General features: G+C 40.7%; 1 protein-coding gene across 3 annotated transcripts in view; it reads right to left on the bottom strand.

The window, feature by feature from the left end:
* Nucleotides 1–861: 861 nt before the first annotated feature.
* The window catches only part of usp54b (ubiquitin specific peptidase 54b), a 177,974-nt gene continuing 163,978 nt past the window's right edge, over nucleotides 862–14,857 (bottom strand). For 2 of the 3 annotated variants that reach the window (XM_052103414.1, XM_052103413.1), the window contains 5 exons: nucleotides 13,937–14,108; nucleotides 8,208–9,142; nucleotides 8,000–8,121; nucleotides 6,528–6,668; nucleotides 862–3,715 (listed from right to left, as the gene is read on the bottom strand). In XM_052103414.1, coding sequence (XP_051959374.1) covers nucleotides 3,629–3,715; nucleotides 6,528–6,668; nucleotides 8,000–8,121; nucleotides 8,208–9,142; nucleotides 13,937–14,108 — 1,457 coding nt within the window. In that variant the 3' untranslated portion in view covers nucleotides 862–3,628. Of the gene's footprint in view, nucleotides 3,716–4,005; nucleotides 4,175–6,527; nucleotides 6,669–7,999; nucleotides 8,122–8,207; nucleotides 9,143–13,936; nucleotides 14,109–14,857 lie in introns of all 3 variants that reach the window. The other variant, XR_007968524.1, reaches the window with a different exon arrangement.

The raw sequence follows: 14,857 nt of genomic DNA on the forward strand, positions 1-14,857 counted from the left end.
CTGAGTGATATAAAAAAGACAATGAAAGGGTCATGTAACAAATTTAGTTTTTTACCTCCAGGTTTTAATTTCTTGGTCCAGATTTCCAGAATCAATAATTAGTGAAGGTTTCAAAAGCAAAAGTGCATTAATCTTTTTTTTTTAAGCAGAGTATAAAAGCAATTCGCAAAACTAAAACTAACGTTACCACACTAATCCATTCGGTTCAACATTTACTGTATGTGTGGATTAAATAGTGAATATGAAATTGTGTATTTGTGCATTTTGATGGTAACAACCCTTCCAAAGACACATGTTTTTATTTGACACACAGAGTGATTATTCAAATAATAATTAATAAATGTGTGTAAGATATGCAATTAAGAAAACGCACAGTACAAGCACTCCTCCAAGTTCCTTTTTAGATTTGACATGGAATCGTTTGCACTGGACAGGATTTTAAGTTTTGGAAGGCAGAGTTTGAGTTATGTAATATTTAGCATTTTGTAAATCTAGTGACCAAAAGCTGAGTGAGACCTCTGTCTTCAGTGTTATTATAACCACCTGGCTAATGGATAGCTGCAGTGAACAGTTCCAGCCACACAGATGTTATGTTCAAGCAGCTCTTCTGTACTTCACTGTTCCTAACTGCACTCTATAAATGTGAAAAGTTACGATACAGGTAGTAAGTGCTTAAATCAATGTATCCTTTCTTAAGTATTAGAAATTAATGTATTAACTTCTTTTATGTTGAGTACATTTGTCTATTTTTATAAGTTATAGCATACAGTATAATTCAATTTGATACTGACCTGATATGATTCCTTTGAGGGGACAAAAATCACTCAGACACAGTGCGGGCATTTGTGCAGCGCCCCCTGATGTAGTGCATCGGTAATAACTTTATTGCAAAAATGCAAGTTCACTCAACCTCAAGCATTTACAAATGAATCCCAAAAAGGAAAACCCCTGAAATACCATTTCATCTTTGAGAAATCCATCTCCCATTTGCTACAACTCGCATTCAGATGCTGTTAACTGTACAGACTTTAATAAGTAAAGATTCAACAATTCAGCAGGAAATCATTTAATTCCTCCTTACATAGGAAAAAAAGAAGAAAAATATTTGGGTTTGTCCCATCTGACTCTTTGCTGGTAGTTCAGGGAGAGCATTTTGCATAGCATACTCATACACCACCTTTGCTACATTCTTAACCATCCTTTAAAGGAAAAAACTAAAACAAATGACCAATGAAGTAAAAATAAAAACAAGCATATACAGTATCTTTGTGTAAGAGCCAATCTTTGGTTAAGACAAAGGTAAATATGATCTATTCTACAACTCTTTAAAGTGATTTCTTTGATAACGAGTTTCATTTTAGTGCACATAAAAGGCTTTTAATGAAAAAAATATATATAATGCACATCAGCACAATATGATTAGAATGGAAAAGTTAAATACTGCATTAATCATACTATAATGTGATATTAAACATTTGTTGATCAGTATCAGGTCTTCGTTAATAAATCCAACAAATCTTATCACATTTATTTCATTTGCAGTACGAAAGCATTCTTTACTCAAGTCCCCATTTATTATTACAATTTCCAAAAATACCAGTAGTGCTTTGTGTTAGCTTTATGCTATCCATATTTGAATGTTTCTAAGTCATCAGGGCCAAACATTCTTCAGCGGCATTGCTTTAAAGTAAAATCTAGGAACAACATAGATTCTGCAAACAACAAATGGGATGAGTTCTCTTTACTATTACAAGCCTGATTTTCCACCCATTGCCTTTAGAATGCTTGTACCAGACTCATAGCTATAAAATAAAAAGGAAGCTTAACTTGGCATATCTCCCTGTATAAATGGGAGAACTGTCAATGGAATTAAAATAGCCGTTTTTCTCCAGCTTTACACTTCTGAAGTGTACTATACTTGTCTTAATGCAGATAATAATTATTACTACTAGAATTGATTAACATTCCATAACGTCATTACGTAGTATCTCCATTCCTCTGTATATTTCTTAAGATTTCAGTTTGTATGCTTTATTTAAACAATAACTTAATTTATTAGTGTACGTTCAATCAAACATGTACAGTCTTTGCCTGTAACACGAGACACAAAACAACTGTGTGCTACAGGGAATGCCCGTATCAGAGAAGTATAAGAAAAAGGTTAGAAGAAAAAAGTTCTGTCCACTCTCCATGCCAGGGCCGCAGATTTACATGCCTACTCCGAGAAAAAGCACCAGATCTGAGAGATAACATCATATAAAACATATCTTCTCTCTTCATGTTTTACAGGTATACATACTTAGCATCTAGATTACATTAACCCAAAAGTTGTTTTGCAGGAGAATTGGGGAGAAGACAACATTCAGCCAAGTAATGTTAGACAGTTGGACGTTTTGGTAATTCCGATATGTTGGCTGGTATGGTTTTGCATCTGCAGGATAGGCGAGGAGGAAGAGTCTGTGTATTTTTCAACATATGAAGAGGGTGAAGTTATAATAAGCCCCTCTCCTTTCCTCCCACACACATGCAATAAAACATTTTCTTAATCAGTACTTATGCCTTGTTTTCTAGTAAAAAATTTCAAAACATGCTTAAAACAAGATTAATTTATTGCGTAAGATAATAAGACTTATTTTCAGAGAATATACCTTGAATTAAATTTTTTTTTCACCATACTGTTTTTTATCCAAATTTTTTAGCATAAACATCATTCATTTTTGTTACATTTATGCTTAAAACAATAACCAAATTGCCAATTTGTTTAGGGGGAAAAAAAATCTAAGATAAATTCTCTGTAAACAAGTCTTAACATTACACAGTTATGCCTTTCAGTAAATAGGGTTAGAGCTAGTTAGGGTTAGGTTTTAAAGATGTTTAAATATTTCTACTGGAAAATGAGACAAAATTACAGATTAAAAACCTAATTGAATTTTCACATACACATGCGCACACGCTTACATACACACACATTTACCATTAAGTGCAGCATTGAGGTCTGCTTCTCCTCTGCAAATAACTGAATGTTTCGGTAAAAAGCATTTCATTAAGTGCCCTGATTTGATGGCTCACTGTGGGAGGTGTGAGTCTGAACCCCACACTCCTATCATTGCATGCTGCAGGGCTGACCGCAGATAAGTAATACACACACACACACACACACACACCTTAGCCCCAGAGAGATACCCACAGTGTAACGCCATCCCAGTGCTGTACACCCACCTCATAATAAATGAAAAACAATACTAAAAAAGTTTGTTTCAGTATTATTTTCCCTTCATGCTGTGGAGTGAATTTTGGGGAGCTATTGCATGGAAAGATCTACTGCTGTGCAGGACTAGAACAAGGTAATGGAAGTCTAGAAGTAATTGTACCAGGAACAATACAAAGTGCAGGGTGATTGAGGTGGGCATCAGGCCTGGATAAGAGATGTGCTCCTACCAGAACTCCAAAAAAAAAACAAGGGGAACATGGAATTTGGTCTGCAGAAATGGTATCCCGGAGAACAGATGCATCTGTGGAGAACTTCCAGGGCTGGAGGACCATATTCTCCCTGGTTGTGTCCAAAGCCAACTGAGCAATGGAGGATGGTCCCAGCGGTTGGGCTGTCCTTAAAGACATCTGTGGCACCTCAGTGCTGGACTGTAGTGCTGCCCACTGGAGAGAGCTTGACACCGGTCAAACACAGCCAGAAACTTGGAGAACCTCTAGACGTATCCTGCAGTGGGGTAGGATGGAGTGTGAAGGACAGGATCAAGACCAATAAAAAATAATAAAGAAAAACAACAATGAAAGAGGAGCTTCTTCAACAGCAGCAAGGACACAAAAAAATGACGTGATGACATATATGTTGCGGAATACACACTGTTTAGGAGGGGGCTTCTATAATTAAGATCAAATGCAATGCAATGGAAGGAATATGAAAGCGTAAACAGGAAGAAATGTAACACAATGATCTTCTGAAAGGAGTAGGTTGTCATGGAAGAGGGCAATGAGAGGAAGCTTTACCTGGGGACTCTCCACAAGGCTCAGGCTGCTGAGAAAGGGACTAAGGTAATGAAAGGAGATGAAGACAGCTGGGTTGGAGCAGATGAAGTTCTGATTAAGACGATGGAAATTTAAGGCAACAAGGTTAGTGCATGGAGCTGTGATATGATGTAACCATGCTGCCCCCCAGCTTTATGGACAGGGTATACACACATATGTACAAGGCAAAGAAAACACAAGCAAATTGTAAAAAGAGAGAAAAAGAGAAAACAGAGGGGAAGATAGGGAGGGAGGAAAATATGGGGTTAAATAGCACACGCATGGAAGAGAAAACCCTGATGCATTAAAAGTAAGACTAGGTATGAAAAGAATCAAGGGCCTCATTTATAAAATGCATATGATCATATTTGATCTGAAATTCTGTGGATTTGATTCTATGTTAAAAATGCAGAACAAGTTGCATTATTATTGGCAGAAATATGTCGGTTTTAAGATTTTTATATAATTTTTTTAAGAAGCTGACATTAAAATGTTCAGCAAGTGAAAAGCATTCAAAAATGTTATTGCATACAACTTGTATGTTCTCATGAACAAGTACGCCAGCACACGCTGACTTTCTCATGACTTGAGTGATGCCACCTTAAATAAGTGAGGATTTATACACGTTTTATGAAGCCCCAGGCCTCTTTTCAAATGCAGTGACAGTTACAACATGTGGACACAGGATGGCAGTATGGCTCAGAAAGACGATGACAAGTTGTGCAAGTGTACAGTATGTGTGTCCTTGCATGTGTAGGTGTACGAGGACATCATGTGACAATACAGTTGCTTACAGCAGTGTTTCCCCACCACTGTGCCTTGGCACATTAGTGTGCTGTGAAAGATTGTTAGGTGTGAGGTGGAAAATTATCAAATGCCACAAAATAAATAAATGCATGAAAAAAAACATACAGGGACCCAAACAAAAAACAAATAATTTTGATACCATAATCGGTCACTTATGTGATTGTGAATAGCAATGATTAATGTGCAAAAGTGACTGATATTTATACGCGTTAAGGGTCTTTCACATGACTGAAGTCTATGAAGTGACACCACTTTACACCAAAGTGTTTTTCACACACGTTTTTGCTTCACCAATAATGTCTTTGAGAGTACTAAGCAAACAAGAAATATTTAAAAACTGTCCAAATTTGTGAAGAGACATTGAATGTCTCATCATTTCTTTTAATTAAATATTACCTTATCGTTTACGAATATCAGAGACCCCAGTTAATTAGCTAATTTAAATTTACCAAGAAAACGCTTAGACCTAAACATAAACGAGTCCTTTTATTACTCTCTACTATCAAAGCAACTGCAAGCTTTTTTTCTGCAAGTTTAATGAGCACACCTCCCACTTTTGTACGTGGCAATCTCGTAAAATTGCCCCTCTGTGATGCTTTCTGCAACTCTTGTCATGTGGAGGGCAATGCGGCACTTGACGCTGGCTTTGAAAGGAGTGTTGACGCCTCGACTCAACTCTCAACTGTGAAATGTACTTTACAATGATGAAAGAACATTATTGAAACTCAGAATTATTATTATTTGTCTATTATTGTGGTCTTTTCTGATAAAAGCCATGCTCAGCAGTTTAAATAGGATACTGTAGGAAAATGATACCGTAGATCTGCTTTGTGTTTATAATTCTTGTATTAAAGTCAGTAGATTTGTGGCCATGCAAGTTTAAAAAAAGGAGAAGGTACATTATTGAAACTCACTATTATTAGACTATCATTGTTGTCTTTTTAGATGAAAAATAATGCTCAGACTGAAGGAAAATTATGGATCTGATTTGTTCTTTTAATGCTTAAACACTATAAAGTCTCTTGGTAGATTTCGGTCATGAATGACTCAAAATGATTCACTGACTCCCTCATAGTACATAGGATGCTCATTTGTCGCCACCTAGTGACATTTCCAGAAGGGGTCACTGAACTAATCAGTTAATAAAATTGAACAACTTTGTGAAACAGAAGCAAGCCTCACAAAAAAAATTTTTTTTGCTAATGTTTTTGCTAATAATGCAGCTAATTCTGCACAATTGTAAACCTGAATTACTAAAATAGCAGGAATTGGAGCTTTTAGCTTATTCTTTGAAATAAGTGTGTAGATAAAATTACCTAAAGCTCAGCAGTGATTGACAAGGGACAGGCTGCACACATAGGTCAGGCTAAAGTGGGAGTAGTTAGCCTTTTGCTTAGGTGAAAGCACTTTTATTAGGTTTCTGGGGCAGATATCTGATTCCTCCCCCTCTATCAGACTCTTGAGTGCCAGCAGCCACTAACCCAACCACTTCACTGATTTTAATATATCTTAGCCACTGGTTAGCTCCTCAGATTAAATAAACAACTGCTTAAAGGTACAGCAATTATGATAATGATAGGTGGGTGGAATTCCTTATAGACTCCAATGGCTGGTAGATTAGTGCATGTGAAGAGATTTTGTATTGCAAGTATCAATGTGTTGAAGAGTGCAATCTAATTTATATGTGAGATACTTACAAAGCTTTGGGAGACAGCAAGACGGTTCTGGTGTCGCCCGATGACGGTTCCACTGAGGCTGCGGGCAATGCGACGCAGGTGATCCACATCATACTGGTCTTCATCTCCTGACTGTAGCACTTGATTGGCCACTGACAGGGGCTGCAATGACCAAACAGTTACTGCAGCTATCAGTTGTACAGTTGACATGGTACACTCCATCTAACTCTATTTTAAACAGCATTATGCTAATTTGCTTTGTAATTATTACACAGGCATCTTAATGACCTCACATACATGGAATATTTGTACTCATATAAATAAATCTGTCACATTGCAGGACCATTTAAAATTAACTAGTAAATTAAGAATATATGGTGACCAGTTAAAGGACAGTAAACATACAATTTAACCTGCATCTAATTAACCTGCCTCAACTACCCAAATAACATTTTGCACTGTGGCTGAATTATACCAGACACAACACCCAAACAAAGTCAACATTTGCTAACAGATTTTGGGACTGTTTAAAAAACATGCACTGATGTAGGGAGAAACCAGACATAATAAAAACAAAGCAAGGAGACTGTCACCCCTCATCAAAGAACTATCAAATAATAAACAAATTAAGTATTCAAATACAACCTATCTTATTTAGACATTTTGGGTAACCTCTAAATGGCTCAAATGATTGTGCACATGTGGGTGGTGGGAAAAGCTGAAGGATATAGACTCCATGATAATGCCTGTAAGCAATGGGTGAAAGCAAGTGGCTGATCTTCATATGCTTCTTCAACATACTTCAACAAATTACATGTTACAATAAACTCACAGAAATGTCTAATGAGCCACACTCCAGCAAAACCACTGAGAAAGGAAATAGATAGTTTAACAGGGAACAATGACAGAGAGGTATGCAAACAAACCTACAGTATAGTTAGGAATGCTATATAGGCCTACTTATATGTCTCATACAGTATCTAGGCCCAATCTGTGCATGCAGAACTCTACAGATTTCCACAGAATTCGAATGTCCATCATTCACAACATTCTACACACACATTGTCTGTTCTATAGAATGTCTGTTTGAAGATATTTAGCTCATTTGAAAATGCTTTCAGCTATCAAAAGGAGTGCAGTACTCTCAGCTCTTTTAAACAACACATTTTACCATGTTTAAAACTGATTCCCCCAGAATCAGTGCATAAAATTCAAAAATGGTTCCCAGACATTTTGACCAATATATTTCATGACTTTTCCATGACTTTTCCATAGTTTTCTGAGGAGATTACTGGGTGAGAGTTTTGAATTTTTTTTTTTTTTAGAGATTGCACTTGAAAAAAGAGCAGTTTCCAGCAGATGAAATATTTCAGAGCATAACTAGTATAACTAGTAATTACTTTTAAAGAGGCTTCCCTGACATTTCCAGGTTTTTCATGGGAAACCTGTGGGAAAAAAGTCCACAGAATAGGTCAGAACCTGCTCAATCTTACCATGTTAATGTATCCAGCGGGGCTGTAACAACCTGGTGGTCCATAAGCTGTTCTTTCAAGCTCAGCTGTGGGGGTCCTAGAGCGTCCCACTCCAGTGTGTAACTTCCGTGCAGCAGGAGGTACTGTTCAAGGAAATCAGGTTTAACAAATAACATTTTCTTTCTAAAATCACATCACACATCATGCTCTTTATCACAGATTAATTTACCTAGTCTCCCAAGTGAGCTGTTACCATGCAGGGCACGGCAAGGACTGGGGCCAGCCTGGAGACTGGCTTGGTAGAGCGAGTCTAGTTCAGAAATTTCCTGGTCCTCAGCCTCTGTGGGTTCCAGCTCCGTGCTTGGGGCACTCTTTTTTCTGGTGCTCATGGGACTGTGAAGAGGCAGGTGCCCTCCCGGTGTGAGTTGAGAGAGGGTTCCGGTCCGGTGGTTCTGGTCAGGAGGTGTCTCATAGGGTGTTACGACAGCATCAGGGCGGTCTAGGCTCCAGGAGGACCAATGACGAGCAGCAACAAAAGGGGTCAGTCTGGAACTGGAATGAGACAGGACCGGTGAGCGTGGCTGGGAAGCTGTGCATAGGGGCTGCCATATGGGGGCTTGTCTGAGCATCTGGTCCTTCTCCTCAGCATGAGGGGGTATGGGAAGTGGACTCGTGGTCCTGCTGGTTTGGTGTATCCAGTCTGGATTACCTGCAGTGCCTTTCCACAAGGGTGGATTTGGGGATGAAGACTGAGAGCTCAAATTTTGAGGATGCTGATGGCTGGAGACCTCTTCATCCTCACCCAATACACCCCAGAAGTCAAGAGGCAAAGAAGGCAGAGATATGGCCAGATGCTTGCGAATGGGCCTGATATGAACACCTGATGCCTGGAGAACATCTGATAATCTGATGCCACCCCATTCATCCTCATTCTGCATTGACCAGTTGCTACCTTCATTGGGATCTTGGGGTTGTGGCTGAGAAGAGGCAGGCCGAGCATTGCTCAATATTGGGCAGCTGTTGGGTTGAGATGGGGAGTTTGTACAAGAAGAGGGTGTTTTCATATGTTGAGGAGAGGGTGGGCCAAGCACAGTATCCTGATTGGTCTCCCAGACCTCTTTCTGATTGTCTGTCAACAGTACTTGGACCGGGCCAAGTTGTTCACTGAAGAGACAAGAAGAGTGGGAGAAGAGAAGGATTTTAGATTAGTTAGAATCTCAGTCTCAATCAGTCACATCCAACATTATTACTCAGTTAAATTCATACTGTACAAGACAGATAATCCTGCATCTTTTCTTTGTCAATTAGCCCCATTTTTCAATGTAAATTATTACAATAAGACATAAAAAAGAATCGTACTTTCATCTTCATACAGGCCAAAACCACTACATTTAATACTTGTAGGACACAAATACTGTTAATGTGAATAGAAGCAAAAATAAATTATTTGTTTCCTGTTAGTACAATCTATTAAAATAAGAAAAAAGAGAAAATAAAGAAAAATGGAAAATACTTTCACATAAATATAAGTAGTTTAAATGTAACTTTATTCATTGTTAGATTCTGTCCTTAAAAGGGGCCAATAGAATACGAGTTTATAGGAACAATAGACTCTGAAATTAGTTGTTTAGTATTTAGTGCAATGAAGTGGAAGTTTTTATTTTATTTACAGGAAATCTAACCAATTTTATATTGAAGAACATAACTTGCTGCCATCATTTCCTTGTTGCATGTCGACAGGTGCAACGTATGAAGACTGAACATACACGCATTTTATGAAATGTCATACATCAAATACATAAATTTAAAGTACTGTACATTTTTGTAAAGGTAAATGGAAAGGAGGAGGCGAGAACCGGCTTTTCAATGGAAATAATATTTTAATGAGAAACTTAAAAGATAGCATAAACACACACATGACGGACATGTCCGCTAACGATCTCTCTCTCCCGCACGACACCCTGCATTAGACCTTTATACCTCGGAGGCTTGATTAGCCTAATACGGGACCGGGTGCATAGGATCACGACCCGGCCCCGCCCTGCCACATTCCTCCCTTGTTCTCTAAGGCTGGGGAGCCCCCGGCCTGATGTACACCCCCGCCCCCCCCCTTCCCTGGTCTGCCGGCAGGTCATCCCCATCTACCTGGACGAGGGAGGGGACAAGGGGAGGGAAACAGAAATAATTAAAATGGGGGGTACTTCCTGTAACAGTGTAGTACCCCCCAAAAAACTGTAAAATTTAAAAGAGGATAAAGGCCAACGCAGAGCGACAGTGAGAGAGAGAGGAGAGAGAGATGAAAAAAAAAAAACTCTTACTCGCCAGTTCTCCGATACGCCGCAGCTTGTTCCTCGGCCACTCCTCCACCCTTTATCAGACGACAGCCGCGCCTCTCCGGGCGGATCCGAGGCAGTCCTCCAGCCCCTGGCGGACGGAACACCCCGCCGCATTCTCGGGGAACAGAAGGGGTCTCCCCCGCCCCTGGCAGCGGTCCTCTCGCTCCAGGCGGTCGCCAGTGAGCCCCTCCCCGCTCGCAGTCGCCGGTCTTAAACCCCGCCGCATTTCAGCGGCTGGTAGGCAACTCCTGCGCCCCTGGCAGCGGCCCTGACCGCTCCAGGCGGTCAGCTAGGAGCCCCTTCTCCCCTCGCGGTCGGCGGCCATCGTCCTCGTTCAGGCGGCTGGGCTCCTCATCCCCCAGCAGATGGCCGCGGCTGCTCCGTTGGTGTGGACGGTAGTAGTGGCGAGAACTCTACTACGGCGTATCCCTCCTCCTTCCCGGGCTTCAGCACCAGTGTAAAGGTATGGAGTCTTCACTGCTGGCCGAAGTCATCAACGCCCTCACCCACATCCAGCAGACACAACACCATGCCCTCTTGGAGGTTCGCCAGGAGCAAGAACAACGCTTCCAAGCCTTGCTCCATGCACAAGCTGAGAACCGGCTTTTCAATGGAAATAATATTTTAATGAGAAACTTAAAAGACAACATAAACACACACGACGGACATGTTCGCTAACGATCTCTCTCTCCCGCACGACACCCTGCAGTCGACCTTTATACCTCGGAGGCTTGATTAGCCTAATACGGGACCGGGTGCGTAGGATCACGACCCAGCCCCGCCCTCTGCCCTGCCACAATTTTATACTGCATTATTCATATTCATTCTTTAAGGATAACAAAACATATACTGTAAAAAAAATAGTGCTTGAGTATTAAAATACTTGAACTAATCACAAAAAATAACCCAAGAAAGGGCCAAAACAATATTCATTCACAATTTCAAATGTACAATCCCACCTGAAAATAGGTTTGTTGCATGAAACACGTCCTTGCACATTTTCACATAAGGCACTCTCATAAAGTTATGATGCAGCCAAGTACCAAACTCAAGGAGACCTGTGTCCTTCGCATCACTATTCATGAGCTACTTCTCATACAATGCACACACACATACACAAACACTCAAACTCCCCACGTGCTTTCCACAGCTGATGCACTACGCAACCTTGACATAATTTTCATAGTTGTCGCATAAAACAGAGTTACAGCAGCCATAAATACGCCCAAAAGCTCCCCAGATCTCTAGAGCATGAGAATGAAAGTTGGCTCTGCTCCAGAAGGGAAACCTGCTTGCTATCTACATTTACCTCCTACAAAGCAAAGCACATTTCCCTTCTGTCGCATACTTGAGGTTGTGTCAAATGAAGCGACACTAGGGGTCTTTCTTGAAGGCCTCGGTTACCTCTGAACTTGAAAAAAGGCCAATGAGAAATTGGCAGACAGAATTTGCATGTCCCTCCCCCGGACATACGAGTATAAAAGGAGGTAATCATGCATCTGTTTTTTTCTTTGGAGCAAGGCGGTTGTGCGATCAGTGAGCTGAGATCACTTCTGTTCCACTCACCACTGCATAGCGTTTGCTGTTGGATCTACGGCACGTATCAGCGACTTTCTCCTTCTCTGCACACCAATGCAGATACCTCCAAACGGGGTTGGACCCAAGTTGCGTTGGCACATCAACTGCCTAGAGTTACTGGATGTATTTCTTGCCCTGCAGAGGTTTCTCCCGCTACTTCGGGGCAAGTCTTGATCCGTTCAGACAGCACCACCACGATAGCGCACATAAATCACCAAGGCGGCGTGCGCTCTTGTCATATGTCGCAAGTCGCCCTCCATCTCCTCCTTTGGTGTTCTTCCTGATCTGAAGACCCGCAGAGATGCGCAGTCGGGTCAGTGCTCTCATTTCTGCAGGAGAGGCTGGAGGGGAGGCTGTCCCCCTCCACCTTGAAGTGGTGGAGGGGGATCATGACTCACCATGACACAGTGGACGGTAAGTCCTTATGGAAGCATGACCTGATCATCAGGTTCCTTAGAAGTGCCTGGAGGCTGAACCCTCCCAGGCCATGCCTGTTCCCCTCATGGGATCTCTCCGTGGTCCTTTCAGGCCTCTAGAGACCCCCCTTCGAGCCGCTAGAATCAGTCAAGCTCAGAGCCCTCTCCTTGAAGATGGCCCTTCTGATCGTGCTCGCTTCCATCAAGAGGTTGGGGACTTCCAAGCATTCTCTGTCAGCAACACTTGCCTGCAGTTCGGTCCGGCAGACATCCAAGTCTTCCTAAGACCTCGACCGGGCTACGTGCCCAAGGTTCCTACAACCCCCTTCAGGGACCAAGTAGTGAACCTGCAAGCGCTGCCCCGGGAGGATGCAGACCCAGCCTTTTTGTCCCCCACTTGGCAGACCGTACCACGTACCCTCTTGGTAAATTTCACTACTTGATTTAAAAAAAAATATATATGTCGTCTTGTGTATGATAAAAGATTTATTTACTGTGTTGGGTCAGCATGATGTTCAATGTAAAATCCAAAAGCAATGCAGCTGAGACCTATGCTCTATCCTGTATCAAAGAGGGAAATTAACTTTAGAATTTTAGTACAGAGGGGGTAAACATCCCTGATTCATGTGCTAGAGTGCTCATTTACTGTAAATACTTCCACAAGCACTACATCGGGTAATTACCCAAGGGGCTTTGACCAGGTCCGGCAATATATCACATCAACGCCTTTAATCAATGGCAGGGAAAGAGAGAGCAGAGGACATGATAAAACAAACAAAACAACCGCAATTCATGGGAGACACCACTGCAGTCACTGTTGCATTGTCCTGGAAGACAACTTTATTAGTAAAATGGTGTGCTGAAAGTTGCGCATGTGATATCAGTGCTTAGCCACCTGCTTGTTTGGCTTTGCTAATGACATGGATGACTGACCTTTGCTTTTTGGGCTTATCAGAAATCTTTAACACCTGTCATGACTGCTGTGTGATTTTAAATAAAAAAGCTCCAGAAACAAAAACAAAACCCAAAGCAACCCCAGCTCTTTGAGAGAGACATATGAAGTGGCATTACAGCAAATTTTATGTGATTAACTGATAATGCCTGACAGTTTAATACTCTAATATACTCCTTTATGTTCTCAAAAATCACTTATAACAGATATAAACATTTAAAATGTAAATACTTTTTTTCCCAGGAACATGGACCAAAAATATTGATGACTCATCTTGCACTAAACTGATTTTTATCCAATCAAATCCTCTCTAGAATGCGAATGTCCCTACAACTGACCAGCAAGTAGCAAATCATTGTTCACGGCTGTGATTTAACTACAGGCTATTGTTTTTTTTTAAAAGGACAATGCTTTGGATATGTTCCTTAAAACTAAATTTTTTAATAGGAAACTTATCGGCATAGGACAGAAAACCTTTTGGGGTCTTTAATGATGTTTCAGGCTGGCACTTGAGTCACAGAGAAAACACATCCACAGAACTTTTCTCCTCACCACTAAATAAAAATCAAACTTAATTGTAATCTCTCTTGAGTACACAATGCGTAGACACAGGGGTCAGTGACAGTACTTATCTAAACAAACAGTTAAGTGGGACACAGTGTGAGAGTACAGGTACCTGGTGAGCCCCTTTGGCTGGCTGGGCTCTTGCTGCTGCTCTTGTTGTTGTTGTTGCATGCGCTGCTGTAGGCCCCGTGCTCTCCTCATGCATTTTTGCAGCTTGGTGTCAGCAGCCATAGTCCTGCTATGAGTGTTAGCACTGCCCTCATGCATGGAAAATCTTAGTTTAGCTATAATGCAAAAGAACAACAAAAAGGGAAAGGAAAGAAAATGCAGAAAAGAAAAAAGAAAGAGCTGAGTTATGAGGGGCCGGCATGCGGACCATTTCTTTGGTATGGAAACGACAAAGTAGTGAAACAGAAAATAAGGAGAGAGGTGAGGGCGGGAAGTATCCTACGCTTCACCCCAGAGTGAGGTCTAACTCATAAAACTCGTAAAAAATGTAAACAAAGTTGTCACAAAATGGGACAACATAAGGGTGAGTAAGAAACAGAATTTAAAAAATGTTTTAGGTGAACTATCATTTAAATGTACTAAAATGCATTCTCATCCATTAGTTAGAATTAGACTTAGAAAAGAATATTACTATATTTATAGGTATTTATAGATAGATTATAGATAGATAGAAGATACCTCCTTATTCATGCGATTACCTAATCAGCCAATCATTTGGAAGTTATGCAATGCATAAACTCAAGCACATATGGGTCAGGAGCTTCAGTGAATTTTCACATCAACCATCAGAATGAGAAAAATGCGATATCAGTGATTTCAACCATGGCATGATTATTTGTGCCAGAAGGGCTGGTTTGAGTATTTATGTAACCGCTAATCTCCTTAGATTTTCACACACAACCATCTCTATAAATTACTTAGAATAGTGCCAAAAACAAAAAACATCCAGTGAGCAGCAGTTCTGCAGATAGAAATGCCTTGTTGATGAGAGAGGTCAACAGAGAATTGCAAGACTGGTTCGAGC

This window comes from Xyrauchen texanus, chromosome 33, assembly GCF_025860055.1.
Source record: "Xyrauchen texanus isolate HMW12.3.18 chromosome 33, RBS_HiC_50CHRs, whole genome shotgun sequence".
NCBI lineage: Eukaryota > Metazoa > Chordata > Actinopteri > Cypriniformes > Catostomidae > Xyrauchen > Xyrauchen texanus.